Source organism: Styela clava, chromosome 10 (assembly GCF_964204865.1).
Source record: "Styela clava chromosome 10, kaStyClav1.hap1.2, whole genome shotgun sequence".
Classification (NCBI taxonomy): Eukaryota; Metazoa; Chordata; class Ascidiacea; order Stolidobranchia; family Styelidae; genus Styela; species Styela clava.
In genome coordinates this window covers 4,197,980-4,225,151 of record NC_135259.1, presented here as the reverse complement: position 1 = coordinate 4,225,151, position 27,172 = coordinate 4,197,980, and the positions used below count along the sequence as shown (strand labels likewise).

General features: G+C 33.4%; 3 protein-coding genes across 4 annotated transcripts; 2 read left to right on the top strand and 1 right to left on the bottom strand.

The window, feature by feature from the left end:
- The first annotated feature begins 772 nt into the window (after nucleotides 1-772).
- On the top strand, nucleotides 773-2,196 carry LOC120338495 (uncharacterized). Its single transcript, XM_039406514.2, has 3 exons — nucleotides 773-864; nucleotides 1,371-1,517; nucleotides 1,979-2,196. The coding sequence occupies exons 1-3, from the start codon at nucleotides 795-797 to the stop codon at nucleotides 2,071-2,073; spliced, it is 312 nt and encodes a 103-aa protein (XP_039262448.2). The 5' UTR covers nucleotides 773-794; the 3' UTR covers nucleotides 2,074-2,196.
- A 2,907-nt stretch (nucleotides 2,197-5,103) lies between these two features.
- On the bottom strand, nucleotides 5,104-14,081 carry LOC120337662 (uncharacterized). Its single transcript, XM_078117513.1, has 8 exons — nucleotides 12,863-14,081; nucleotides 12,075-12,188; nucleotides 11,589-11,778; nucleotides 10,709-10,835; nucleotides 8,344-8,489; nucleotides 7,907-8,056; nucleotides 7,451-7,592; nucleotides 5,104-7,182 (listed from the first exon to the last, which is right to left on the bottom strand). Exons 1-8 carry the CDS (start codon nucleotides 12,936-12,938, stop codon nucleotides 6,580-6,582), a joined length of 1,548 nt encoding a protein of 515 aa, XP_077973639.1. The 5' UTR covers nucleotides 12,939-14,081; the 3' UTR covers nucleotides 5,104-6,579.
- Nucleotides 14,082-15,348: 1,267 nt separating this feature from the next.
- On the top strand, nucleotides 15,349-25,873 carry LOC120337658 (uncharacterized). 2 transcript variants are annotated; one of them, XM_078117410.1, is made up of 8 exons: nucleotides 15,349-17,134; nucleotides 17,886-17,999; nucleotides 18,297-18,486; nucleotides 18,962-19,088; nucleotides 19,725-19,870; nucleotides 20,351-20,500; nucleotides 20,957-21,098; nucleotides 21,348-25,872. In XM_078117410.1, the coding sequence occupies exons 1-8, from the start codon at nucleotides 17,059-17,061 to the stop codon at nucleotides 21,885-21,887; spliced, it is 1,485 nt and encodes a 494-aa protein (XP_077973536.1). In that variant the 5' UTR covers nucleotides 15,349-17,058; the 3' UTR covers nucleotides 21,888-25,872. The 2 variants fall into 2 exon arrangements, with proteins under 2 accessions (XP_077973536.1, XP_077973537.1); XM_078117411.1 differs by lacking the exon at nucleotides 15,349-17,134 and adding an exon at nucleotides 17,164-17,418 and having other exon boundaries at nucleotides 21,348-25,873.
- The last annotated feature ends 1,299 nt before the right edge of the window (nucleotides 25,874-27,172 follow it).

The window sequence follows — 27,172 nt, the reverse complement described above, 5'->3', positions numbered from 1 at the left end:
TACATTATAGGCTACGTGACGTACTGACGTGTCTGTTTCAAGCGTCATGGAATGTAACGTTCTGACGCACTTGTGAGTCCTTCTCGGCATATGTTTTAATAAATATTGCGGTTTCTTATAAACGATATCTTCCACAGTAGCATTTATTTTTAGTGACTAATTGTATTAATAACAAAAGTATTGTTGACTTCTCACCTCGATATGGAAGGATATGAAAGAACATACGGTGTTAAAGGCCTTCGCGAAATATAGGCACAGTTTACATAAACTCCAAACATATTATACTCAGCAAGTATTGCTTTGTGAAGTTTGAGTCATTAAAGCAACTGGATAGTAGTCAACCTCGCATTAAATTAGGCTTTACATAATCAGTTATATTTGAATACACTCATTTGCACTTGATTTCGTAATTCATTTTGAAATAATACTGTACTTTAAAATAACCCCAATGTTAGAATAAGCAACATCTGTTGTGCGCGCAATATTTATATATATATACGTATATGATTGGAATATGAAACTGTCATAAGTAGAAGTCGTGGTGTGGTACAAAATTTGTTGTTGTAAATTGGTTTGAGCATTTGATCTAACTATTTTAGCGCTTCAAGCATAGACTTTTTGCTCAAACTACCCTAATCGATATGGAGCACAACGCAGCTAATAAGTGGAAAAACTTGAAAACAAGTTTTATATTATTATAGACTTCAAAATGCCACTTTGCCTGTGATTTGTGAATGTTTGTAACTAAACGTTTTTGTTTTGATGCAGTAATCTTGAAATTATATATTTATACCATGGGGATATTCTTCAAACTCTTGCTGCTAACAACAGTGTTTGCATTTACGCTAGAGCATACCAGTGCAAGTGAGTGAAATTTTTTGCATTGGTGTTTGTAGCGGTATTAGACAAAAATATTAAAATTTTATTACGCGCCTATCATTGCTTGTATAGATTTATTTTCTATTAAAAATTATTAGTATGTTTGTTAGAGTGATTCTTTATAAATAAATGCATTTAAAAAAATCTCGAATGATAAAATTAAATTGAAAGAAATTACATACGACTCACTTCTTTAACTACGGACAAATGGCCGATTGGGCGATAGAGGCTATAATTACTCAACGAGTTCTCTTGTCGTTGTATCAGTTATGACCATTGAAATATTGGATTATGATGTGAAAGGAGTGCGGTACTAGGTCTCATGTTTCATCAATCAAAGACATGACAAGTTAAACGTAGCTTTCTTCGGCACCCGACAGTGACGAGGAGTCATAGCGCGTAATATTATATATATTTGTATCCATTCAATAGCTTCCATAAATTTTGGCTCCATATTGGAAACCGACTTACATCTTTCATTTTATTTGCAGCTTTAATACAGAAGAAACATAACAAAACATCGATTGCAAAAAAGTTCAGAAAGCAAGTAAAAATAGTTCTGAATTGCACTAAATACTGTGAATGGAATCATTACATCCGCAGATACTTAGGAAGATGCATGTTCAAAGACAATAAAGGTAAAAAATATCTATACAACAAATTTTAAAAATGAGATGATACTCAGTGCATCAAATGAACAGAAAAAAAAGATCAAGTAAAGCCTCAAGTTTACGGGTTTATTTATCAAACAGAAAACACTTTATCATGAAAAGGCATTTCTAAGATTCCACCTAGTTTCGTCTAAAAATACTTAATAAACGCAACATGAATTTTGAATTCGAAGATTGAAAATGCTTTTCCAATGGCAATAAATAGCTAAGAGCGATATTACCAGTAGGTTACCAGTGACACTGATCTCATCACATATGGGCTTCTGAGCTGACGTAGGGTTAAGATCGATGTAATCTATTTGACGTGTTTATATGAATGATGAGCAAGGCCTCCTAACCATCGAGTTATGTAAGTAATGTCCAGGAATTGCAATGTGACACTCCCCTTTATTCTGAGCATTTAAAAAGTTTATTACTTTTTTTTGCAGATTTATGTAAACTTTGTCGAAGACTTGGATGCAAGTCTGGAACTATATTTGGTGACGAATCGTGGACAGATGATGACGAATTTTTACTTTATTAAATTAACATTCTGCATGAAATTTACTTTAAGTATGAAGATTAGTAAAATTTAGAACAATAAATCATCTGATTATTTTATTTTGTGCATAGCGTAATTTTTAAAGCCGAACGCTTATATGCTTCTCATTAGCTTCTTAGCTTAGCACACTTTACTATAGGGATGTCGTTCATCAACATTTATGGTTTTAATCATATTTCACTACTTATGAATAGAGTTCTAAATCACAATTGGTAATTATATTTTTAGGTCAGGACTACGTATTTACTGTTTTGGCAGTAGAAGATGATTTTATTGCGAACCCTTTGTCAATACCTCTAGATTAGAAAACGAAATTCATCCAGATATACTCATAACAAGCCGATGGGGTTGGTAACGTGCTATACACATACTGCCAAGAATATAGATATACCGCCAACTCATATATACGAGTATACATGAACAGTCAACCAAATATGCATATACTGTCAACGTCATATGTATATATAGCCAACTCAATATACAAATACAGCTATTTAGGTGATGTACATATACTGCCATATCATTTCATAAGAATACAATGTATGTATATGCGGTTGCATCTATGAGTTATAAGCATGTTACTTTACATAAAAATCCGCAGATCCAAGCAGATGGACAGATGTATGGAAGCCGCAATCCAATAACATAATACCCGATAACATCTGGTAGGTCATATAATTAGTGCGTTAAACGCGTGAAAAACTCCAAAGTGGCTAGTGATCAAAACGGTACTATAATTCAGGGGTGGGGCTTTACACGTTGATTGCGTACAATAAGACATAAAACTGCCGATGTCTTGAACTAAACAAAAGGTACCAATCTACGATGGCATGTAACCCCACAACAGCTGATCGATCATAACACAACAACAAATGTGCTGGTTGAAAATCTCTGTTCAGTCCCACTGCGTTGCGGTACATTTGAACACCCTGGTAACAATGAGTCATTTTATTTAATTCAAGGAAATAGGCCGTTAAACATTTAGCAACAAGTCAGCATCAATATCAACTGTGGGACTTCAAATTTCGAGATTCAGTAATTTTGAAATTAAGGTTCAACTGAAATATTTCAGATCTTAAAAAACAATTTCTTTTCCGCATTCACAACATAAATAGGCTTACCATATTTCTGCAGCGAAAACCCGGTACGACGCGGATTGAACAAGCCAACCTTGATTCAATTCTAGGGGCTTAGTAAAAGTTTAAGCTTTTTCCATACCATTGTGGGTAGATTACAGGCATCAAAATTAGCTGTAAATGATATTAAAATACACTCTATTGGTCTTTACACTTCAAATAATGGAAATCGTCCAAATCATTAGAAAACTTGCACTTTGTTTCCGGCATTTCGGTGATTCAGCGACAGTACAGTTGGGTGTTAAATTAACGCATAGCCCATACTTCGTATCATAACTATGACATAACAGTTTTTCTCTGGTGACCTAGTGAAGTGAGACCCCGTCAGTGGTAAATCGACTGCCTCCGTTGAAAAATTTTTTTTTTTGTAATAGTATTGAATAAAAAAATTATTTTTGACTGTCATACTGCAAGACCGGGACATTTAATATATAATTTAATATATAAAATAATGTTACCAAGCTGGTGATTTTAATTTGAGTGAAAAAAAATTAAAACGCAATTAATTTCGTTATGATTGTCTAAGATTTATAACAATAGAGCACCTAGTGCAGCATACAATCAACCGTGCTCAACAGAGTGGAAACAGTAATTTCATTTTGCTTCACGTAAGTGAAGTTTTCAGAAAATTAATTATGACGCAATGTTTAGCAAATATTAATGCCTCAACGAACTGCGTGTTTCTATAGAACAACAACAGTGTCTAACTTGTAGATAATGTTTTTCAGAAAGCTAGAAAGGTCAAAAAATTACGGGAACTAACATCAAAGTAAAGAAATATAGAATCAATCATTTTACTGAATAACCTTTTTATTTCATCTAACTTTTATTATTTTCAATTTGTTCTACTTTTTGCAGGATTATCGCCCAGTGGTTTTTCATCGCGATGGGATTTTTAATCCTTGCTGTCGTCTACTGGTGTAGAAGAAAGTAAACGGGATATTTCCGATGGTTAATCAATAACTGACTCTTTGTTATTTAAAAAAATATTTGTAAATCTATCGGTTTAAGTCTCGAAGTTGTTATTGAATAACCTGTGAATAGTATTTATTTTTGTTTTAATTGGATTTTAGTTTGGTAATATAATATTATAGATTGGTACCTATTGTATAGTTATCATGTAGTATCAACACTGGTATTTTTATGCCATTTCGTGCACAGGTAAATCCTTACTGGTATATGCCAATACCGTATCGATCACTAGCCGCTTTGGAGTTTTCAACATTTTTTAATGCGCTAATTATATGAACGACCCGTAATGTGCATATGATTCGTAGATGCAACCGGATAAACACAAATTGTGATCTGGCAGTATTTGTAAATCACCTTAATGGCTGTATGTGTTTATTGAGTTGGCTATATATGCCTATGACTTGGCAGTATTTGTACATCACCTTTATGGTTATATTTTTATATTGAGTTGGTTATATCTGCATATTCTTGGCAGTATATGTATTGCACGGTACCAACCCTATCGGAATTTGTTGTGTGCGCAATATTTATATATATACATATAGGATTGAAATATGAAAGTGTAGAATTCGTAATGTGGTATGAGATTTGTTAATCTTTGCAAAGCAGATGGCGGTTGTCATCTTAAGCTTTTGAACTAAACTTTTTGCTCAAACTACGCTACTTGAAGTACAACAACTAAGAAGAGAAAGAATGTGGAACAAATTTCATTTTATTATAGACTTACACGTGCTTCGAAACTTTTTAGTGCACGATTTGCTGATATAATGTAATGCCAATTATATTTAATAGTTATATTTAATTACCCGAATCAAATTTCAAGTCTTACTCTAAATAACAATATATAACTGCACTAAAACTAATTCATTTGAAATAGCGGTTGGGAAGCAATTCATCTAAACCTAGCTAGAACCTGTCAGAATTTTTATTAATTTAAATGAATTTATTACTTATTAATAAATATTATCAAATAGTATCACAGCTATATATTGTATGATTCGTTAAATATGGTTTCCACATACGCAACTGTTAGGTTGATTGCCTATTCAATCTTGGCTAACGTGAAAAATGACATTTTTTTACAGGTTGTTTGAATAACGAACTATACGTTTTTGTTGTTAATACAGTAATGTTAAAGTTATATATTTATACCATGGAAATATTCTTCAAACTCATGCTGCTAACAATGGAGTTGGCATTTAATAATCTGAATATTTTCTCCGTAAAATAATTTTTAGAATCGAAAGCTTGTTAGCTTATTAGTATCAGTGAGTGCACAATTTACACTTTAATATTGGGAAGTATTTTCTCAATATTAAGTTATTAGGCCAATTTAATTTAATAGGTTTATATTACACTTTCAGCTCCAATTATTGATACATGAAAAAAGACCGCGCAAAATAAATTGGGAACACAGATAAAATCCAACGAATCAATCTAGCACAAAATGAAGTTAAAGGTCGAGGCAATGTATCCAGAGTATATATCCAAAAAAAGATGACACGGAATTCGTGGTTAGGAATTATATCCTAAAATCACTATTATAATGGTGTTTTGTATTGCTTGAGGCATAATTGCACATGAATTTGATGACTAAAAATACCGTTTCATAACGTTGTTTTCTTTGGTGGAATGTTATCGAAGATGCAGTCAGAGTTCAACATCATGTTGATTGTGCAGTAAGAAAGGCTTGAGTTTTATAAAAAATATTTAATTCGAGAAACAAAAAATTACTAGTAGAATTACCAATATTGATAAGCATACAGTGAAAATATGAGTCTTACCCAGAAAACTCAATTGTGTTTGTAAATATATTTCACTACTTTGGAATAGTGTTCTAAATTACAATTGGTAATTTTATTTTCAGGGTTACGTATTTATTGATTTCATCGCCAACGCTGATTTAATTGCGAACCCTGTATTAATTTCTTAGATTAGCAAATGGAATTCTTCCTGATATACTCAATCAGAGCCGAGATATCACACATGAGGTGAAGTGAATTTGCTCTTCTTCAAATAAAAAATAAAAAACAGTAACAAAATCATAAGTTAAAAATAGCATCGTAGGTATAAAAATAACAAGCCGTGTAAAAAAAAAATTCAACTACTTTTGAACATATTACACATGTTATCCATATGAGGTCAGCTTAGATAATATATATAAATATAACATGTTAACTTGTGATATTGGTTGGGAGCAGCGAATAAATTTATAGTGTGAAAACCGTTGGTAGATGATTCGATGTAAGACACTCAAATAGACATATTTCTTAATTACGCCGTTGAAATTCCGACAAATTTATGACACAAGAACAACAATCTTAGAAAGTTAATACAATTAATTCTTCGGCGGAAAAGGTATTTATTACGACAGCCATACTCATAAATCAGAGGATCCGTCGAATCCTTCGTTTGATTTCATCTCTGTCGGAAAAGAATTCTCATTTTGATTACGTATCTTGTTGGCTCTAGGGTTGTAGAGAATGTAGGATGGGCCGATGAGTTGCTTAAAAAACATAACTATAATACAGACGCCAATGCAAAAAACAGTTGTAAAAGTTATAGAAGAAACGGTTAGCGTAACCTCGTAGTGAGCTTGTTCATAAAAGTAAGACCCCATAACGAATATTGCAAAAATCAATATAACTCCTGATAAATACAAAGCTTGTTTAGTAGGAGACGGGTTAACAAAGTCCTTATTATTACATTTGTTTTTGTCGGATTCCGGAGCATCTGCACGTTTCGTTGAAACTTTCGATTCGATGACAAGAAAAATAAATATGAAAAGCCAAGAAAGAAGAAATTCCATGTATTCCTGAGCTGGGACAAACAACATTTCGTACATACGACTGAATCCGCTTTTGGTAGGATCTTTGGGCACAACCACTGTGCCACACAAAGCAGCAACAATACCGAGGTACAATATTGGAGGCACAATTCGCACCCATGCAGGAATTTTTCTCCAAAATTGCAAACCGAATATCTAAAGAAAACATATTCTAAAGTAATGTTTTTAGTTACACCACATATACTGTATATATCATATAATTCAGTGATGCTTTTTGTGGATAAAACTAATAGGTAATGAGTGTCCATTGATACCGTCGTTCGGCATAATTTACTCGGCATAATAAAGGTATTACAATACGTTATTACCGCAAAATCAGATAAATCAACTTCTGAAATATTACCTTTTATGGTGTATATTTAAGATGAAAATTAAAAATATAAAATGATGACTCCAATCTAACCTGTGTGAATGCTAATAGAAAGCCAAACCCAAATCCAAACAAGGGCCATAAATTTCCATAACCCTGTTCTGGATTTCCCGTCTGCACAGCCACCACTACAGAATGTATAAGCACCCAAGTTTCGTTTAGAAACCGCCAATATCTATAATCAGAAAGCAAAACTATTAGAAAAAATTTGCAGAGATCTTAGAACTTTTGTTTCCCAACTACATGATTTTCAAATGATTATACATGCGGTCATGGAGCAATGCATGCTTACAAATGAGAACTGGCCGACTACTGTTTCCAAAACCGTGTATAATTAATTTATTTCCCCTTTAAAACGGCTAATAATTCACTTTATAATGTGAAAAGTATAAACTAGAGTCATGACATGCAATTCAGTACATAGTCAATTTAATTCAATGGATTTTTATATACACCGCTTTAGACTTGGTAAACAGAATTTATAAATACCTGTTTAAGTGAATTTCGGTGAAAACTAGACTTCCTTGAAGCAGAACGATAGCAGTATGAAAAAACCCTAAAGTGTGACCCCATGTATTTTCCAGCGGATGGTACCAGAAAGTATAGATTGATGACCAAGCGAAAACATAACCATGGTATCTGAAACAGTCAGGAATAGGAAAGAATATTATGGGGTAGACAAAAATGAGCGTCACAGTGATCAAAATATTGGAAACGCAAATACAACCAAAAGTGAAAGACGGTAGGCGGTACAATGGAGCAACGAACAAGCCGCTTGTGCAGTGTGACAGAAAATCGGCGTCCACAATTTAGCATATAAGGACCTCTAGTTATTATTTATGAATTTCATAAATTACCGATCTGGAGTTGTATCGATTATACAGACAGTTGTTACATGTTTTCAAATATAAACTGCTTCTGCCTACTTGCGAATTAATGTTGTGGGTCCAGGATGAAGCCTCAGTTTCTTTGCTGCAAAATCATCAGAAGTTGGATTTGGCCACATCAATATGATTCCTCTATCCTTGTATTCCATCAGAAGAACAAACACCATCATCATAATCACGGATGACTGTGATAAAAAAGGATAATGGGATATTTACAATCAAAATCGTTTAATTTATTTGTTCCGGCAATCAATGCTTTTTCCTTCACAATCACAGTATTTGTTAAAGTTTATTTCAGTTTCTAAACGTTTTTCGGAACGTTTCTGCAAGGTTGAATCTGTGTGAATATTTATCATGAATGTAATATTCAATAGCCTTTATTCTGTCTACAGTCCAGTGGTTCTTGAACTTTTTGAGCCACGCCCCCCTTTGAAAAATTTTACGAACTCCCCCCCCCCCCTATTTTTGCTTTGAAAAAATGCTTTTGTGATGGGCAGCTTGCTATATATTAAGATGACGCTATAAAAGTGTTGGTCTCATAGCGTCATTGCTCAGATTGCTTAGGCATAAAACGCTTCGGAGTACAACTTTGCCATTCACTGTCGTATGTATGAAGCCAAATAATGGTTGGTCATCATACATTCTCGTTTTTCCCCTCAGTTTGCAATACCTGGTAAAGTCAAACTAGTTTTTAGGTAAAACTAAACACGCAATAAACCTATGCTTTAATGTAATTCCTGCTCAAACGTTTACATAAGACACGTAAAATTTCAATCAACTGTTTACTTCATCACTATTGAGCGATGCCAAAATTATATACTGTGTGTTAAAAATAAGCAAAAGTACAAATGAATTCATGTAAATTTAAAAGCAGTTCATTTTTCAATAGTTATTATGCATGTGGACGTTTCCTCGGCCCTTGACCGTTGAAAAATAAAGTCGCTAAGGCGTTTGCTATTGCATTTTGTTTAAATCTTGATTGTTTTCGTAAGCGTGGACTGCTATGCCGTAAAAATCTTGATTTTGGTGTTTATTCTCCCTAAATCAGAAATTTCCCTCGACATATTCTTGTGTCGCGAAGACGATTATAATCATTATAATCATATTTTTTTGTTTTCGAAAAGAACCATGAGACCTCTGCGGAAAACGAGTTAGTTTTTATTATATAATCATCAGCGACGAGATGCTAAAGATAGAATAAAGCAGTGAATCTGCATTCAAATATTTCTTTATTATGAAAACGGAATATAAAAATAAAAAAAAGTTTTGTTTTGGGGTGGACCGCGACAGATTAAAAACACTTTCTTAGACATTGCAAATCTTTAAATTCCTTGTGCCTGCGGCACACCAGTAGTGTTCTAAATCAACCCACTTGAAATAAATTTTACTCCGTGGGATTTTATCGCAGACTAAGGAATTTCTGTAACGGTGTTAAAATTAATCGAGCATTGCGATAGAGCGGAGTAAATGTTGCAGGGACAGCTCATAATGGTGAAATTGGCAAAATAATACAAATCAAAACAAAATGTAATCGGGCACTTTGCCACACATTTTTATGGTTGCGGATTACCGTGGTAGTTTGGAGTAGTGGTGCTTTTATTTTATCAACGCAATCGCAGATTTAATTTATCACAATCAAATGAATAAAGCAACCATTTTTTAAATGAATATTTTATTCAACATGAAAACCATCACATATCCGTTGACAAAGTCGGCTCTTATAACGACTGCCGTAATCTCGAGAACTGACTCAGGATTCGTAGCGCGGGGATTTCGAGTCGATGAATATGTATTTTAATTGTACTAAATTAAGTATACTTTCTGGGATATTATACCAGATCTTTCTAATGGTGACAACGAATTCGCATGAGTGCAATATATATCAAAACTAAATATAATTGGGAAGTTGATCACACTTTAATATGTCCGCGGATTGGCGCGCTATTTTAGATCGGTAATGAGTTTATTTTGACATGAGTCGCCGCAACCGCGAGTTACCTTGAACACAAATGAATTAAAATAGAGAGACATTTTGAACTCTTGTAGTTATTACGAGACAGAAAAATTTATTATACCACGAAAAAGCCGGTATTTTTAACGAACGCTGAGACCGTTTCAGGAGCCGTTACATGTAAATTTCCGATTCCATCTTGTGACCCATATAAGTTACAATTTTTCTATTTTAGCTTGTGCTACAAATTTAGACACTTCGTACAATATAAAATTAAGAAAATTGTTTTTATGTAACCAGTCAGTAAAACTAAAATTTGCCCAAATTAATTAGACGATTTGGTATCTAGCTTTGCTTGTTTATCTTGGCTCTATAAAATTTTATTAATTTATTATGATGTCATCACGCTCGACGACGGGCTTTGGTAGTCATTATTATTTTCAATTATCCCACCTGTGATGTCGACATAGCCACCTGCTGTGCTAATCCATCATATGTTGTGTGAGTTTGTATTAAATGTAGAATATGAAATAATGCATTCACTGCCAGCATAGACCAGTTAAACCATCGTAGATTGGAACTGTGAAGTATGAATAAATAATAAGTTACAAAGTTCAGAAATTCCATATATATCGTTCACAAATAGTTACTTACTAATTTATTTAAATATGGATATTATATACTCGTATAGTAAATATGTGTGTGGTAGTGGGCAATATACTGATTTCCATAATACTTTTGCGCAACAAATACATAAACGAGAATATCGGTCAGAGACCGAAGACCCATCGATCGAAAGTTAAGGGATCCCAACAGCGCTCTTACTCCATAGTGACACCTTGTGTCCCATCAATAATTAATTAATAACTCGCTAATTATACAACATAATTCATCCAAAATCGATAGACTTTTGGTACGACATATGATGAATGCACATGCAAAATCTGGAGCAGAATCAATCTCGCTTTCGTGAGATATCGCGTGCATCTAACAGACAAACAGACAGACAAATAAATACCTATCAACACACTTACCGATTAAAATCGATAAGTAATGATAGTAGTATTATCTAACTAATTCCGAAACATTTGAAACTATTGCTAAAATCTAACTTGAGATTAGGTTGCCCGAAGGCCCTTGTGTACATAAATGTGTATGTGGTGTAAAGTTAAATTATCAATGTGGGGAATTATCATGAAAGCATTATGGAATGATGAGTTAAATGTTGCAACGTAATTAGGGTTCATAGAAATTTCAGATCTATTTCAAATTTTGTTCCTGTTTTCTTGTCAAACACGAAACTATCAATTCATAGTTTGTGTTAGTAAAATACCTGTATTTCTGTTGTTTTCCTTCAACTTTATTTCTATTTACTGTCAACTGACATCTGTAAATAAGTCCCCATACAAATATTTGGTGAAGAGAATACAAAAGCCAAACAACTGCTTTTGTAGTTGCCGTTGATTCGTTTGGAGGTAATTTCCAGTAATACCAATTCTGTCGACAATGCTGACCACTTCTACCTAAAACGATAGCATATGTGAAACGTTGTATACTTGTAATAAGTATGAAAATGTATCAAATTCTCTTGGATATAGCTAATAAATAATATTCAGCCATTTATGATGTATTTTGCGTTCGGGCGCGTTGTTCCATCTCAAAAATTAATCAGCGTACACGTCTAGCTTTGCCTATTAACATTAAATTGAAGTTTTGTCCATATATCAACTTCTGTGATTCGTAAAAATATTTGCATATTATTTTCAGCATTCAACCTCAGTGCAGTATAATGTAGAAAAACATGATAATACGTCAGTACCAGGAAAACTTGTATCATTGCAGGTATTATCAGGTTCAGGTAAAAGTCTCTGTTGAGAAGAGTTGACCTCATAATGAAAATAACCGGAATTTGCCTTCCAATTCAACAATTCACCTAAATTGGTAAAGATAACTTAGAACAATGTAAATGGTATTTTGGGCAGTTATATAACAAACAAAGTGTGAGTTAGTATTGTGATCAAAAAATGGATGCCGAAATTAACCTAACTGAACTGATCAGTGTAAGTTAATTAAGTATACCTGACATATTATAATTTTATTGCAGAGCAGGAAACACTTCGATAAAAGTCAACCGACTGGTGTATCGAAAGAAACATTATTCACGGTTCAGTGCACAACATTTTTAAAGGTATGAGCAAAATCGCTGAATGACGTTCAATGACCATCGTTTTTGGTATGTTTTTATATTCCTTTTTTTTGTTGGCAATTTCACAGAGTGGCTCAATTACAGTTTAACATATTTTACTCTATTTTGTAGACAGTTTTTATAATCCCTTATGTATGTATATAAAGCATAGCTTCGTAGTCGCTATAAATCTTATTACAGAAAGTAGCATTGTTGCCAATAGAACGTCCTTCTTTTAATAGATTCTCACCATTTAGAGAAGGCGGAAAAAAAGAAGCTTCAGCTGTATAACAACTTCTTCGATAATTTCATTTTTACCTTTGGTTTCGTGCAATGGGACTATGCGACTTGCTCCTAAATTGGGATCCAAACTATCTGAATTATTACATTATACCAAAGAACAAAAACATATATATCCTTACCCCACATCCACGTCATTCCGAGTAGAAAAATTATAAATAGTAATCCACCACCTAGTGCAAACGCATCCTGTTTCATAATTTCTCTGCGTAAGTTTTCTGATATCAACAAGTATTACCGAAATCGAAATTAAAATTTTAGGTTCTGAAGCTGAAAAGGAAGCACACACTACATACGCCAACTGAATTTTTAACTTGCGAATTTCTTTGTTAATTACATAAAAGTAGATGATCTGTTGCTTTTGAAAATAGGATTAAAGCAAGGCCTAGATGTAAAGGAAAACAATGATAATAGACGCATGTCCACTCTTCTCATACGAAAAGTTATACATTGTCAACAAGCAACCAAACCACGCAGATATTCTAATTTAATTTCTAGGCAAATTCACGCCTTACATCTCCTATAGTTGTTAGAATTAACGGGATGAGTGGGCATCCATGAAAAATGTTATTACAGCGATATGGGTAATTCAAACCGATGAAATTCAAGGATGTGTAGAGTCTGCACAGATAAATAACACGTATTATATATCACTGTTTGTGCGCGCTTACTCCTCAGTCGATATTTTAACTGTTTAAAAGAACAGCTAATGTAAGCTTCAACTCAGTAACACCTGTTTAACATTATGAAACATTCAATGATGAATCAGCATTTTTGCATTGCTCGTTACATAACCTGTGGGAATGCCAAGTCATGATTAGGCATATCGATTACTGCAGGAAGTGGCGTTTCGCTAACCAACTTTGTCTGTAAATGAGTGGTGCCTCATCAAGCACATAATTTCAAACGATATCTTTTCAATTTTTCTTCCCAACATGAATATAATCGAGCATACTCAGTATTAGTAATCAAATTGAAAATTAAATAGCTTTATTATCTTGATAAATTATAATTAAGTTAGTTTTCGACGAGCAAGTGGACGTGCTATGACCTCGGCAGTTGACAGCTTATATGCGTCATATATACCTAAATGAGATCCTGCCACTCGTACATCTTTCGGAAATCGACCTTTGAGCCCCTAGCATACTTTCTCATTTGATTCTGTCAGAACAACGCGGAAGCATCCCGTTTATTAATAAACTTTTTAAACGAATTGCATACCCAAATTCAGGATATAATCGCAATTTTATGTACAGCATCAGTATATGGCAGTAAGTGCAACGAATCTGAGGTTTGCTTGTTTTCAGTTCTCAACAGAAATTAATGAGTCAGACTTGAGATTCCGCTTGACAGTGCACGCAATTTCCTCAATTATATGTATTTTCATACTGCTAATAATAAGGCTAGATATACTATAACATTCTCAATCTACATTTGCTAGTTTTTCCAATTTCATTGAAAAAATTCCTTTACTTTTCTGCTGAACGTTGGAAGAATAAGGATATTTAAACTCACGAGCTTACAGCTTTCTCAAACTCTATTGTTACGTAAGTTCTGTTACGTAAGCTCTGAAACGTAAAATATCGGTACTGTGAAGAAAGCGCACATATTTCACTGGCATTTATATAGCATTTTATGCGGAACAAAACTTTCTATTGCTCATGCATATGAGTTTGGTTATTGTAATAGAGTTTGAGGCCTGACACACCTACACTCTATGTAACGTTGACCATAAATGCTGCTTGAATTCTGTTTAAAAAATTACTGCTTTTTCTTACCTACATCATGTCCACTAAAGCGAAACGATACAGCTGAAAAGGCGTGAAAACATTGTATATGTGCATATATATATAACATTGCTATCGAACTTTCATATAAAATATAGTTACCAGAAATTACAAATATTTATTTTGATTAACACCTTCCACAGCGACCAGTTATAGGTAAGTTGATGAAAAATATCATAATATACTTTTCCTCAATTTTAGAATTATGACAGCTGAATTTTAAAACTTTTATATTTATTGCAACGTTCTATTGATCAGTCTGTGTTTATATTTTTGAATACCTATAATGTTATAATGTTAAAACAGCGATGTTTTCTGAACGAATTTAAAAAGAAAAAAATATAATAAAAATCAACATTTAACATCAATCACAATAGAAACTTCAAATAAATAAATATCTGATGCTTCACTAAATGCGAAGTGCTGTATCCCTTGATAATGGGAAGATATTGTCATGACATGGCATGATGTAAGTAAGAAAAAGCAGTAATTTGTTAAACAGAATTAAATCAGTGTTTTTTTTTTAAATTACATAGAGTGTAGGTGTATCAGGCCTCGAACTCGATTACAATAACCAAGCATATATGCGCAAGCAATTGAAAGTTGTATTCTGCAATAATTGATCTGTCAATGTCAGTGAAATCTATGCGCTTTCTTCACAGTACCGGTATTTTACGTTACAGAGCTTACGTAACAGAACTTACGTAACAATAGAGTTTGGGAAAACTGTAACCTAGCGAGTTTAAATATTCTTATTCTTCCAACGTTCAGCAGAAAGGTACAGGCATTTGGGCAATGAATTTAAAAATTAGCAAATCTAGATTGAGAATGTTATAATATATCTAGCCTTATTATGAGCAGTATGAATATACATATAGTTGAGGAAATTGCGTGCACTGTCAAGCGGAATCTCAAATCTGACTCATTCAATTTTGCTGAGAATTGAAAATAAGCATATGGCCGATTCGCTATATTTGCTGCCATTTACATATAATTGCTATTCTAGTCTGGATTATCTTTGGGGTATGTATTTCGTTTAAAAAGTTTATTGTGCAACTTGTGATGCTTCTGCGCTGTTTTTACGGAATCAGATGAGTAATTTTTGCTAGGGGTTTGAGATCAATTTTCGATTTCAGAATATACAAGTGGCAGGATATCAATCTAGGTATGACCCCAGGCATATAAGGTGTCAACTGCCTGAGATAATAACTAGGGATGGCAGAACCGATTCTTCGTGGAAGCGACTAGAATCGATTACGATGCGTCTTAAAATCGCGTCATAAAACTCCTCTTTACAATCTTGCACGCTATTTGTTGCCACGTTCAAGCGGATTAGAATCTTGCTCCGGAACTTACTCTCCAGAACTTACTTTTGCTTCGTTCGAGCGGGACAAATTTTTGAGCTGCGGCACAACATTGCTTTAATGTTTTTAGTGGGTAAAAAGTTTATTTTTTTGCTAGAAGTCTATCACGTTTATTATTTTTTTTAAATTTCTGTGAACTCGTTTTTGCCCGATTTTGTCTACTGTGACTACTGAATACACATACTACTCAGTTTTGGCTTTTGTGACCATATATTTATATATTATATCAGCATTGCTCTCTTGCTTGATTTCTTATGGTATTGTTTAGGTGGGAATTCATCATCGATAATTTATGTCGAGAATCGAATCGAATACTTACAAGTAGTCAGTCATACTTAGCATCCACAGTCATAACACATCCACTTGCTTGTCAAAAACTAATTTAATTAAAATTGATCAAAATAATAAAGCTATCCAATTTTTAATTTAATTACTAATACTGAATATGCTCGACTTATAATCGTTATAAATAAAATTGAAAAGATGTTGTTTGAAATTATGTGCTTGATGAGGCACCACTCATTTACAGACAAAGTTGGTTAGCACAACGCCACTTCCTGCAGTAATCGATATGCCTAATCATGACTTGTCAACTCCACAGGTTATGTAACGAGCAATATAAAAACGCTGATTCGTCATTGAATGTTTCATAATGCTATACAGGTGTTACTGAGTTGAAGCTTACATTAGCTGTTCTTAAATCATTTAAAATATATAATATACAGAATATACAATCTGTAGTAAGACCCTACACCTCCTTGAATTTCGTTGGTTTGAATTTCCCATATCGTTGTAATAATATTTTCCATGGATGCCCACTCATTCCGTTAATTCCAACAACTATTGGAGATGTCAGGCTTGAATTTATCTAAAAATTTAATTAGAATACCTGCTTGGTTTAGTCGTTTGTTAACACTGTAAAACTCTTTGTATGAGAAGAATGGACATGCGAATATTATCATTGTTTTCTTTTATATTCAGGTCTCACTTTAATCCCATTTTTACAAGCAACAGATCACCTACTTTTGTGTAATTACAAAGCAATTCACAAGTTAAAAATTCAGTTAGTGTATGTAGTGTGTACTCCATGTTCATCTTGAGAAACGGCAATTGTAATTTCAGTTGCGTTAAATACTAGTTGATAACAGAAACCTACGCAGAGAAATTATGAAACAGGATGCGTTTGCACTAGGTGGTGGATTACTATTTATAATTTTTTTTCTCGGAACGATGTGGATGTGGGGTAAGGATATATATGTTTTATTTCATTTAATATCATAATTGAGCTAGAATTATTCAGATAGTTTGGGTCACGAATCAAGAGCAATAGATGTGTCGCATAGTCATATTGCACGTATAGATGACACGAAACCAATGGTGAGAATGAAAATATCAAAGTAGTTGTTTTTACAACCCCGTTGTGTGTCGGTAATTCCACCTGCTGTAAATGCGTTGAATTTATTAAAAAGAAGTGTCGGAAGTTCCTATTGGCGACAATGCTTTGTCCTTATTGTGATTTAATAGCAGGTATATATATAACTTTTGCTTTATATACACGAGAAATTGTAAAATTGGTCTACAAAATCGAAATGTTACACTATATTGAGTCACTTCGTTTCAAACAAAACATTTAAAGTCGGTCATCGACTTTGTTCATGCACGATCTTACTCTTAAATTTTTTACCTGTGCACTGGAATCGTAAATAATGTTTCTTTCGATACGCCAGTCAGTTGACTTTTCAATCGAAGTGTGTCCCGCTCTGCAATAAAATTATACTGTGTCAGGTATAGTTACTCAATTAACTTGCACTGATTAGTTCAGTTAATTTTGGCAACAATTTTTTGATCACAATATCAACTTACACTTTATTTGCTATATAACTCACTACCGAAGTAGTATTTTTCTTTGATATTTTTCTTAATTGCTTGATATGCCCATAATGACATAATAAAAATATAATTTACATTGTTCTAAGTTATCTTTACCAATTTAGGTGAATTGTTGAATTGGAAAGCAAATTCTGGTTATTTCCATTATGAAGTTATCTCTTCTCAACAGAGACTTTTACCTGAACCTGACAATGCCTGCAATGATACAACTTTTCCTGGTATTGGCGTATTATCATGTTTTTCTACATTACTGATCTTAGATTAAATGCTGAAAATAATTTCTGACTAATATTCCAAATCACAGAAGTTAATCAAACAGTCCAACTCAGCTTTCCACTAAGAAGTGACCAACGACGCAAAAAACTGTAAAAACTAAAATTAGGTATTTACGATGGATTCTTTTTTTTTTGTTCAATGGGACTTTCAATAAACATTTTCAGCACTACCTGTCAATTTTAAAAGCTATTGAGATAATATTACAACTAAACAATGTCACACATGTACTAACGTTTCAGGTAGAAGTGGTCAGTATTGTCAACAGAATTGGTATTACTGGAAATTACCTCCAAACGAATCAACGGCAACCACAAAAGCAGTTGTTTGGCTTTTGTATTCTCTTCACCAAATATTTGTATGGGGACTTATTTACAGATCTCAGTTGACAGTAAATAGAAATAAAGTTGAAGGAAAACAACAGAAATACAGGTATTTTACTAACACAAACTATGAATTGATAGTTTCGTTAAATATCATAAGTTTTGCAAAAAACAGAAACAAAATTTGAAATAGATCTGAAATTTTTATGAACCCTCAATACGTTGCAACATTTAAATCATCATTACATAATGCTTTCATGATAATTCCTTACATTGATATTTTAATTTGACACCACATACAAATCATGGACACAAGGTCCTTCCTTGCTCGTGCATTCGGGCCATTTAATATTAAGTTTAATTCCAGCAATAGTTTCAAATCTTCAGATTTAGTCAGATGATACTACTATCATTTCTGTAATTTTTGTGCAAACGAATTATGGAAATCAGTATATTGTCCACTACCACACACATATTTACTATAAATAATATCCATATTTATGTGAATTAGTAAGTAACTATTTGTACACGATATGTATTAAATTTCTGAACATTGTCACTTATTATTCATTCATACTTTACAGTTCCAATCTACGATGGTTTAACTGGTCCATGTTGGCAGTGAATGCATTATTTCATATTCTACATTTAATACAAACTCACACAACATATGATGGATTAGCACAGCAGGTGGCTGTGTCGACATCACAGGTAGGATAAATGACTGCGCTCCAAGCCAATAAATCTAGTAGCCAAATCGTCGAATTGATTGAAGTGATTTTTAGTTTTACTGACTGATTGATTACATGAAAACAATTTTCATAATCTTGTCTTGTAAAGAGGGTCTAAATTTTGAAGCACGAGAAGAAATAAAAAAAATAGTTAGAAAGCTGTTAAAATACCGGCCTTGTATGTGTTGTTTTCTCTCTCATAGAAGAACGAAAATTGATTTATAAAACCTACTAGATGCTATTGATTAATCTACGTCTATAACAATCAAATCCTGATCAAATCATAATGGAACCAAATTTTTTTTTTCTGTAACTAAAACTTTAGAAGTTATTTTATCGCCTTCGGATCTTTTCGCTTACATAAAATTACATTTTCAATGCGTAGACAGAATAAAGATATTACATTCATGATAAATAATCACACAAGTTCAACATTGCAGAAACGTTTCAAGTAGAGGCCCGAAAAACTTGTTGAAAATGAAATAAACTTAATAAGTGTTCAAACACTGATTCTGGCAAGAGCATTGCATTGTACATTCAGCACCGGAGTTTAGCTGCCGGAACGAATAAATGAAACGATTTTGCTTGTGAATATCCCGTTATCGTTTTATTACAGTCATCCGTAATTATGCTGTTGGTGTTTGTTCTTCTAATGGAATACAAGGATAGAGGAATCATATTGATGTGGCCAAATTCAACGTCCGATGATTTTGCAGCAAACAAACTGAGGCTTCATCCTGGACCAACAACATTAATTCGCAAGTAGACAGAAGCAGTTTATATTGAGAATTATGTAACAACTGTCTGTATATTCGATACAACTCCTGATCGGTAGTTTATGAAATTCATAGATAATGACTATTGACTATAATTTCTTAAATGTTAAACTGTGAACGCCGCTTACGCCGAGTTTCTGCCTTACTCCAACGGCGGCCTGTACGTTTCTCCACTGTTCCGCCTTAACGCTCTTCACTTTTTCTCACTTTTGGTTGTATTTGCGTTTCGAATACTTTGATCACTATGACCGTCGCTCAATTTTTGTTTTGGGAGTTTTACACAAGTCGCTTTAAGCATTTATTTGTACACCAGGTACTTTTAATCAGATTTTTTACAACACCTGAAGGTAATGAGCAATACACATCTGCTCTGAAAATCAAACCTGCTATCTATATTCCTCTATATGGAAAGTCATACAAATGTCAATTGATACCGTATATTTACTTCTATTCATAACTGTTTCAGATACCACGGTTATGCTTTCGCTTGGTCATCAATCTATACTTTCTGGTACCATCCAATGGAAAATACATGGGGTCATACTTTAGGATTTTTTCATACTGCTATCGTTCTGCTTCAAGGAAGTCTAGTTTTCACCGAAATTCACTTGAACAGGTATTTATAAATTCTGTTTACCAGGTCTAGAATGGTGTATATATATAAAAATCCACTGAATTAAATTGGCTATGTACTCAACTGCATGTCATGACTCTAATTTATACTTTTCACATTGTAAAGTGAATGATTAGCCGTTTTAAAGGGAAAATAAATTGATGGTTTTGGAAACAGTAGTCGGCCATTTCTCATTTGTAAGAATGCCTTGCTCTATGACGATAAGAATCATGTAGTTGTTAAAAATAAATCTATGTACTTGATTCAAATAAAGATAAGGTAGACAAAATATTCGTCTAAAGAGTGGTGAATAAACCAGTCAAGAATTGTATTATATTGATTATTACTTCAATTGCTATTCCAGGCCCGGCGTACATAGATTCACCCACGGGTTGAACACGGAAAAAAGTTCTAAGACCTCTGTAATTTCTTTTTAATAGTTCTGCTTTTGAATTGTAGATATTGGCGGCTTCTAAACGAAACTTGGGTGCTGATACATTCTATAGTGGTAGCTGTGCAGACGGGAAATCCAGAACAGGGTTATGGAAATTTATGGCCCGTGTTTGGATTTGGGTTTGGTTTTCTATTAGCATTCACACAGGTTAGATTGTACTCGTCATTTTATATTTAATTTCTCAGTTATACACCATGAAAGGTAATATTTCAGAAGTTGATTCATATTCTTTTGCAGTAATAACTTATTGTAATCCCTTTGTAAATTATACCGAACAACGATATTATTGGCCACTCATTACCTATAAATTTAATCCACAAAAAGCATCACTAAATTACTTGATATACTATATGTGGTGAAACTAAAAACATTACATAAAAATATGTTTTTTTCTAGATATTCAGTTTGCCATTTTGGAGAAAAATTCCTGCATGGGTTCGAATTGTGCCTCCAATATTGTACCTCGGTATTGTTGCTGCTTTGTGTGGCACTGTGGTTGTGCCCATCGATCCTACCAAAAGCGGATTCAGTCGTATGTACGAAATGTTGTTTATCCCAGCGCAGGAGTACATGGAATTTCTTCTTTCTTGGCTTTTTATATTTATTTTTCTTGTCATCGAATCGAAAGTTCCAACGAGACGCGCAGCTGCTCCGCAAGCTGACACAAACAAGTCTTATACGAAGGACTTTGTTAATCCGTCTCCTATTAAACAAGCTTTGTATTTATCAGGAGTTATATTGATTTTTGCATTATTTGTCATGGGGTCTTACTTTTATGAACAAGCTCACTACGAGGTTACGATAGTCGCGTCTTCTATAATTTTTTCAACAGTTTTTTGCATTGGTGTCTGTATTATAGTTATGTTTTTTAAGCAACTCATCGGCCCCACCTACATTCTCTACAACCCTAGGAAGCCAACGAAGTACTTAAACTAAAAGAAAATCCTTTTCCGACATAGCAGAAATCAAACGAAAGATTTGACGAATCCCGTGATATATATGAGCAGGGCTGTCGTCAGGCGGGTAATTTTTGGGGTCGACCCCCCCCCCCCCCTTTTTGAAATGTAAAAAAAATAAAAGCATCTTTCTGTATTATACATTTTTCTGTTTTATACATCTTTTTAGACCCACAAGACTCATAAAAACACGCGTTTTCCGGCCCCCCACTTTTCAAGATTATTGACTTTGTTTCATAAATTATTGCTGCTTCACAAACCAACGGATGAGAAAAAACGCGAGTTCGTGAAAGTGATGTCATAATTGTAACCAGGGATGGCCAATACCGAATAGTTCACTATTTCGAATACATTCGAAATTATTTTTTTCGAATATGAAATTTCGAATACTTCGAAAATAAAATCCACTAATTGAAGCTTATCTAAATGTATGTAGGAATTTCCATACAATAAGCAATGGAATAACTGCTATCTACAACCTAGCTATATATATTATCAGGCATTTCATATTTGCAGATTATTGCAGTATATATATATTTTATATATATACCATGAACCATGTTAACAGAATTTAATTAATACGACAATAGTGGTATCGATGATGGATTTGAATATTTGCGCAACACAAAATCAGCCTAGTAAAACGCTCATACTTTTAAATACCAACCATTATCCAAATTATTTGCCAAAAAGCGGGATAAAGTATGAGTTATTTTTCCGACTGGTGACAATTTTTCGTGAGTACAAAAATACGAATCAAAAATTAATTATATTCGGGAACTTTACCACACATTTTAAGTTCGCAGATCGCCGTTCTATGTTTGAGTAATAATACTTTTATTATTTCATAAATATGAAAATAGGAATCAAAAACTATTTATAATCGGGTAGTTTACCACACATTCTAAGTCCACAGATCGCCGTTGTATTTTGTAAATACGAAAATGGGAATCAAAAATTATATTAATCGCGAGTTTGCCACACAATTTATGTCCACAGATTGCCGTGATATTGTGCCGAATACAATTAGTTTTTGATCACGAAAAATTGTCACAAGTCGGAAAAAGAATTTTATACTTTATCCCGCTCTTGGGAACTAATTTGGATAATGGTTGCCATTGGTTTGTATTTAAAAGGTATGCATTTTTTTACCAGGATGATTTTGTGCTACGCAAAATATTCGAATCAATGACCGATACCACTATTTAAAATGCCTTACCGTGTTAATTTAATTCTATCATCATAACTCAAAGGTTTATAAATCGGGCAGTTTACCACACATGTTAAGGCCACAGATCGCCGTTGCATTTTACAATTATATATAATAGTTTTATTATTTTGTAAATACGAATCCGAAATTAATTATAATTGGGGGTTTACCACGTATTTCATGTCCACAAATACCAGTGGTATTTGGTACTAATACTTTCATTATTTTATCAATATAAAAATAGGAATCAATATTTAATAATATCGGTCAGTTTACCACACATTTTATGTCCACAGATTGTCGATACAACCATGTGTTACGTTAAGCAGAATTAAATTAATACGGCATGACATTTTAAATGCTGGTACCAGTCATGGATTGGATTATTTTGCGCAACAAAAAATCATTTTAGCACACAAAAAAATGGGTTTTTTCATATAGGCCTTCAATAAGACGGGTGGAAAAATTGTGTCCCTGTTGTTCAGTTGTGCTGATATGCGCTAATAATTTTATATGTTTAGAACCAGATCATGTTAGTTCGGTAGAATCATACTCACAGAATTAACTATTTTTAACAATTGAGCGGTGAATTTAAGTTGTGAAGCGTCAATCATTTTGGACAACCTATTAACCCGAAAGTTGAAATAATTTTGAAATGTGATAAGTATTACACTGTACGTCCACGGGTTATTTCACAGCTGTGTTTTCCTGTCCCTGTCGTGTTCTGCTGAATCGGCAAAACGAAAGGGTCACAAATCACTTTATCTCGGTGGCCGTGTTTCTCTTTAAAGTAACGATAACCGGCCTGCGATTAAATATCATGTAATACGGTAATTGTCAATTTTTCGACGTAATGGAAATGAATTTGTAAATTGAAAGCCTCGTAGACGAATGTCGGCAATGTCCACCCACGAAAACGTGCAAATGTGTCGCAACACTATGCGACGTACGGTCGCACAGAATTTAAACAATCAAAGTGCCGATTCTATTTCGTCGTCATTACAATACGTGAGACAGCGTAAAAAGTCGTTTGAAGATTCCCGTGAAACGAAACACCACATTTACGGCGAAAAGTGGCTATTATTCGGAATTATTCGAAAATAAGCCGAAAAGGTATTCGAATACTTTGATATTCGAATACATTCGAATATTCGATTCGTTTTGGACAACCCTGTTGTAACCGTATTAAATGACCCGTCACATGACTGAGGTCAAATACAAATCAGGTTGATCGTTACAATAAATAATATAATGTCATTCTCAGTTCCCATATAAGTGTGATTTATACAAGAATAGCATGACTAAAAATAATTGATATTTGCTTACTCATAAGCGCGGTTATTGGGCTTATTTTGGAACAGACCTGCGGGCAACACATATGGTCTTATCGGGCAACGTGTTGGTGACCCCTGTCCTGAGCTTATCTTAAATCGATAACATGTACCTTGCTTGACAAAACTCAAAAGTAGTTGAATTTTTTTTCTTCTACACAGCTCCTTATTTTTATACCTACGTTGCTATTTAAGTTGGGATTTTTGTTTCTGTTTTTTTTTTTAATTGCGGAAGAACAGATGCACTTCATGAATTCACTTTATGTACATTATCTTGACTTGTGTTAGGTATATTAGAAGGAATTTCATTTAAAACAAAATTGTATCAATTGTAATTTAGATTTAGTTAGAGCACTGTTTCAAAGTACAGTGAAATACAATTAAAAGCATAATTGCGTTTTCAAAGTGAAACTTATATTTTTACTGTATGTATATCAATATTGGTAATTCTATTACGCATCGACGTTTTGTGTTTCCCTAAAATAAAATGATTTCCATAAAGCTTAAGCCTTACTTGCCGCACACTCAACATGATGTTGAAATCTGGCTGCAGTTTCGATAACATTCCACCAAAGAAAACTACGTTACAAAAAGGGATTTCTAGTTTTTGAATTCATGTGCAATTATGCTTCATGTAAGACAAACCACCATTATAATCGTGATTTTAAGATTCCTTACATACCCACAAATTCCACGTCAGCTTTTCGGACATTTACTCTGAATACATTGTGTAAACACCTCATTTCGTGCTAGATTGAGTGCTCTCAAGGTATCTGTACAAAGATGGCGCACAACCTAAACATAGAATGTATATCAGGTTAGGGTTCGTTCAGTTTGTGCGTCATCTTGGTACGATTACTTCCTGAACGCCCGGCCTATGACTCTTTGGATTTTATATCTGTGTTTGGCGATTTTTTGCAAGGTCTGTTTTATGTATTGATGGTAAGTGCTAAACGTGTAATATAAACCTATTAAATTAAGTAGGCATTATATCTAAATGTTCATAAACGACATCCATATAAGGGAGTGTAAAGTGTGCATCCACTGATATTATGAAGCTAATAAGCTTTTGACTTACACTACAGAAAAAAATAAATGACCAGATGTTTTATTGTTCTAAATTTTACTATACTTAAGTAAATTTATGCAGAATGTTAATTTGATAAAGTAAAAATTCGTCATCATCTGTCCATGATTCGTCACCAAGTATAGTTCCTGACTTGCATCCAAGTCTTCGACAAAATTTACATAATTCTGCAAAGGAATTAATGAATTTTTTTAAATATTCAAAACTAAGTGGATTGTCACATTGCAATTTTTGGACATTACTTAATAACTCGATGATTAGGACGCCTTGCTCATCTTTCATATGAAAAAGTCAAAAATATTACATCGATCTCGGTTAAGAAAACGCATTAAATTTGAATTCAAAGTTTTATTATATATAAAAATATTCAAGTAAACATAGATGGAATCTTAGAAAATCGTATAATAAAGTTTTTCTATTTGATAAACCTTTTTTTTTCATTTGATGCACTGAGTATCTCATTTTTAAAATTTGTTGTATTGACATTTTTTTTTACTTTTATTGTCTTTAAACTTGCATCTTCCTAAGTATCCCTGGATGAAATGATTCCATTCACAGTATTTAGTACAATTCAAAACTATTTTTACTTGTTTTTTGAACTTTTTTGCAATCGATGTTTTGTTATGGTTCTTCTGTATTAAAGCTGCAATTAAAATAAAAGATATAAGTCGGCTTCCAATATGGAGATAAAATGTAAGAAAGGATACCATGAAATGGATATAATATTGTGTGCTATAACCCCTCGTCACTATCGGGTGCGAAGTAAGCTACGTTTAACGTGCCAACCAGTTTGATTGATGAAACATGAGACTTAGTCCTGCACTCCTTGAACATCATAATCCAACAATTCAATGGTTATAACTAATACGACAACAAGAGAACACGTTGAGTAATAAGTAGTTTTTATCGCCCAATGGGCCATTTGTCCGTAGTTAAAGAAGTGAGTCGTATGTAATTTCTTCCAATTTAATTTCATTATTCGAGATTTTTTAAATGAAATATGTCTTTATAAAGAATTATTCTAACAAGCAAGATAATAATTTTAATAGAAAATAAATCTACACAAGCATTGATAGTCGCGCATTAAAATTTCAATATTTTCGTCTAATACCGCAACAAACACCGATGTAAAAAATTTCACTTACCTGCACTGGTATGTTCTAATTCTAGCGTAAGTGACAACACTGTTGTTAGCAGCAAGAGTTTGAAGAATATTCCCATGGTATAAATATATAATTTCAAGATTACTGCATTAAAACATAAAAAACGTATAGTTAGGTATTCATGAAACATTCACAGATCACAGGCCTTCTTTGTGAAATCCAAGTATTTTTTCACGTTCCCCAATCGTAAATAGACAATCAACTTAACCTTATCTGACCTGAGGGTACAACGGTATTGAAACGGTAGCATGTGGAAGTCTATAATAATATGAAACTTGTTTCTAGTCTTTCCACTCATTAGCTGTGTTGTGCTGCACTTCAAATAGGGTAGTTTGAGCAAAAAGTCTATGGCTCGAAACTAAAATAGTATGATCAAATTCTTGAACTAATTTGCTTTTCAAAGATCAACAAATCTCATACCACACAACGACTTCTACTTATGACAGTTTTATATTCCAATCATATATGTATATA

Coding starts and splice junctions, on each gene's coding strand:
- LOC120338495 (XM_039406514.2), top strand. CDS start 795: ATGGGGATATTCTTCAAACTCTTGCTGCTAACAACAGTGTTTGCATTT. Junction 865..1,370: donor GCTAGAGCATACCAGTGCAA/GTGAGTGAAATT, acceptor TTTTATTTGCAG/CTTTAATACAGAAGAAACAT. Junction 1,518..1,978: donor CATGTTCAAAGACAATAAAG/GTAAAAAATATC, acceptor TTTTTTTTGCAG/ATTTATGTAAACTTTGTCGA.
- LOC120337662 (XM_078117513.1), bottom strand. CDS start 12,938: ATGAAACAGGATGCGTTTGCACTAGGTGGTGGATTACTATTTATAATT. Junction 11,779..12,074: donor CAATGATACAAGTTTTCCTG/GTACTGACGTAT, acceptor CTATCGTTTTAG/GTAGAAGTGGTCAGCATTGT. Junction 7,593..7,906: donor ACCGAAATTCACTTAAACAG/GTATTTATAAAT, acceptor TTCTGATTATAG/ATATTGGCGGTTTCTAAACG.
- LOC120337658 (XM_078117410.1), top strand. CDS start 17,059: ATGAAACAGGATGCGTTTGCACTAGGTGGTGGATTACTATTTATAATT. Junction 19,871..20,350: donor CCAACAACATTAATTCGCAA/GTAGACAGAAGC, acceptor TAACTGTTTCAG/ATACCACGGTTATGCTTTCG. Junction 21,099..21,347: donor TTCTATTAGCATTCACACAG/GTTAGATTGTAC, acceptor GTTTTTTTCTAG/ATATTCAGTTTGCCATTTTG.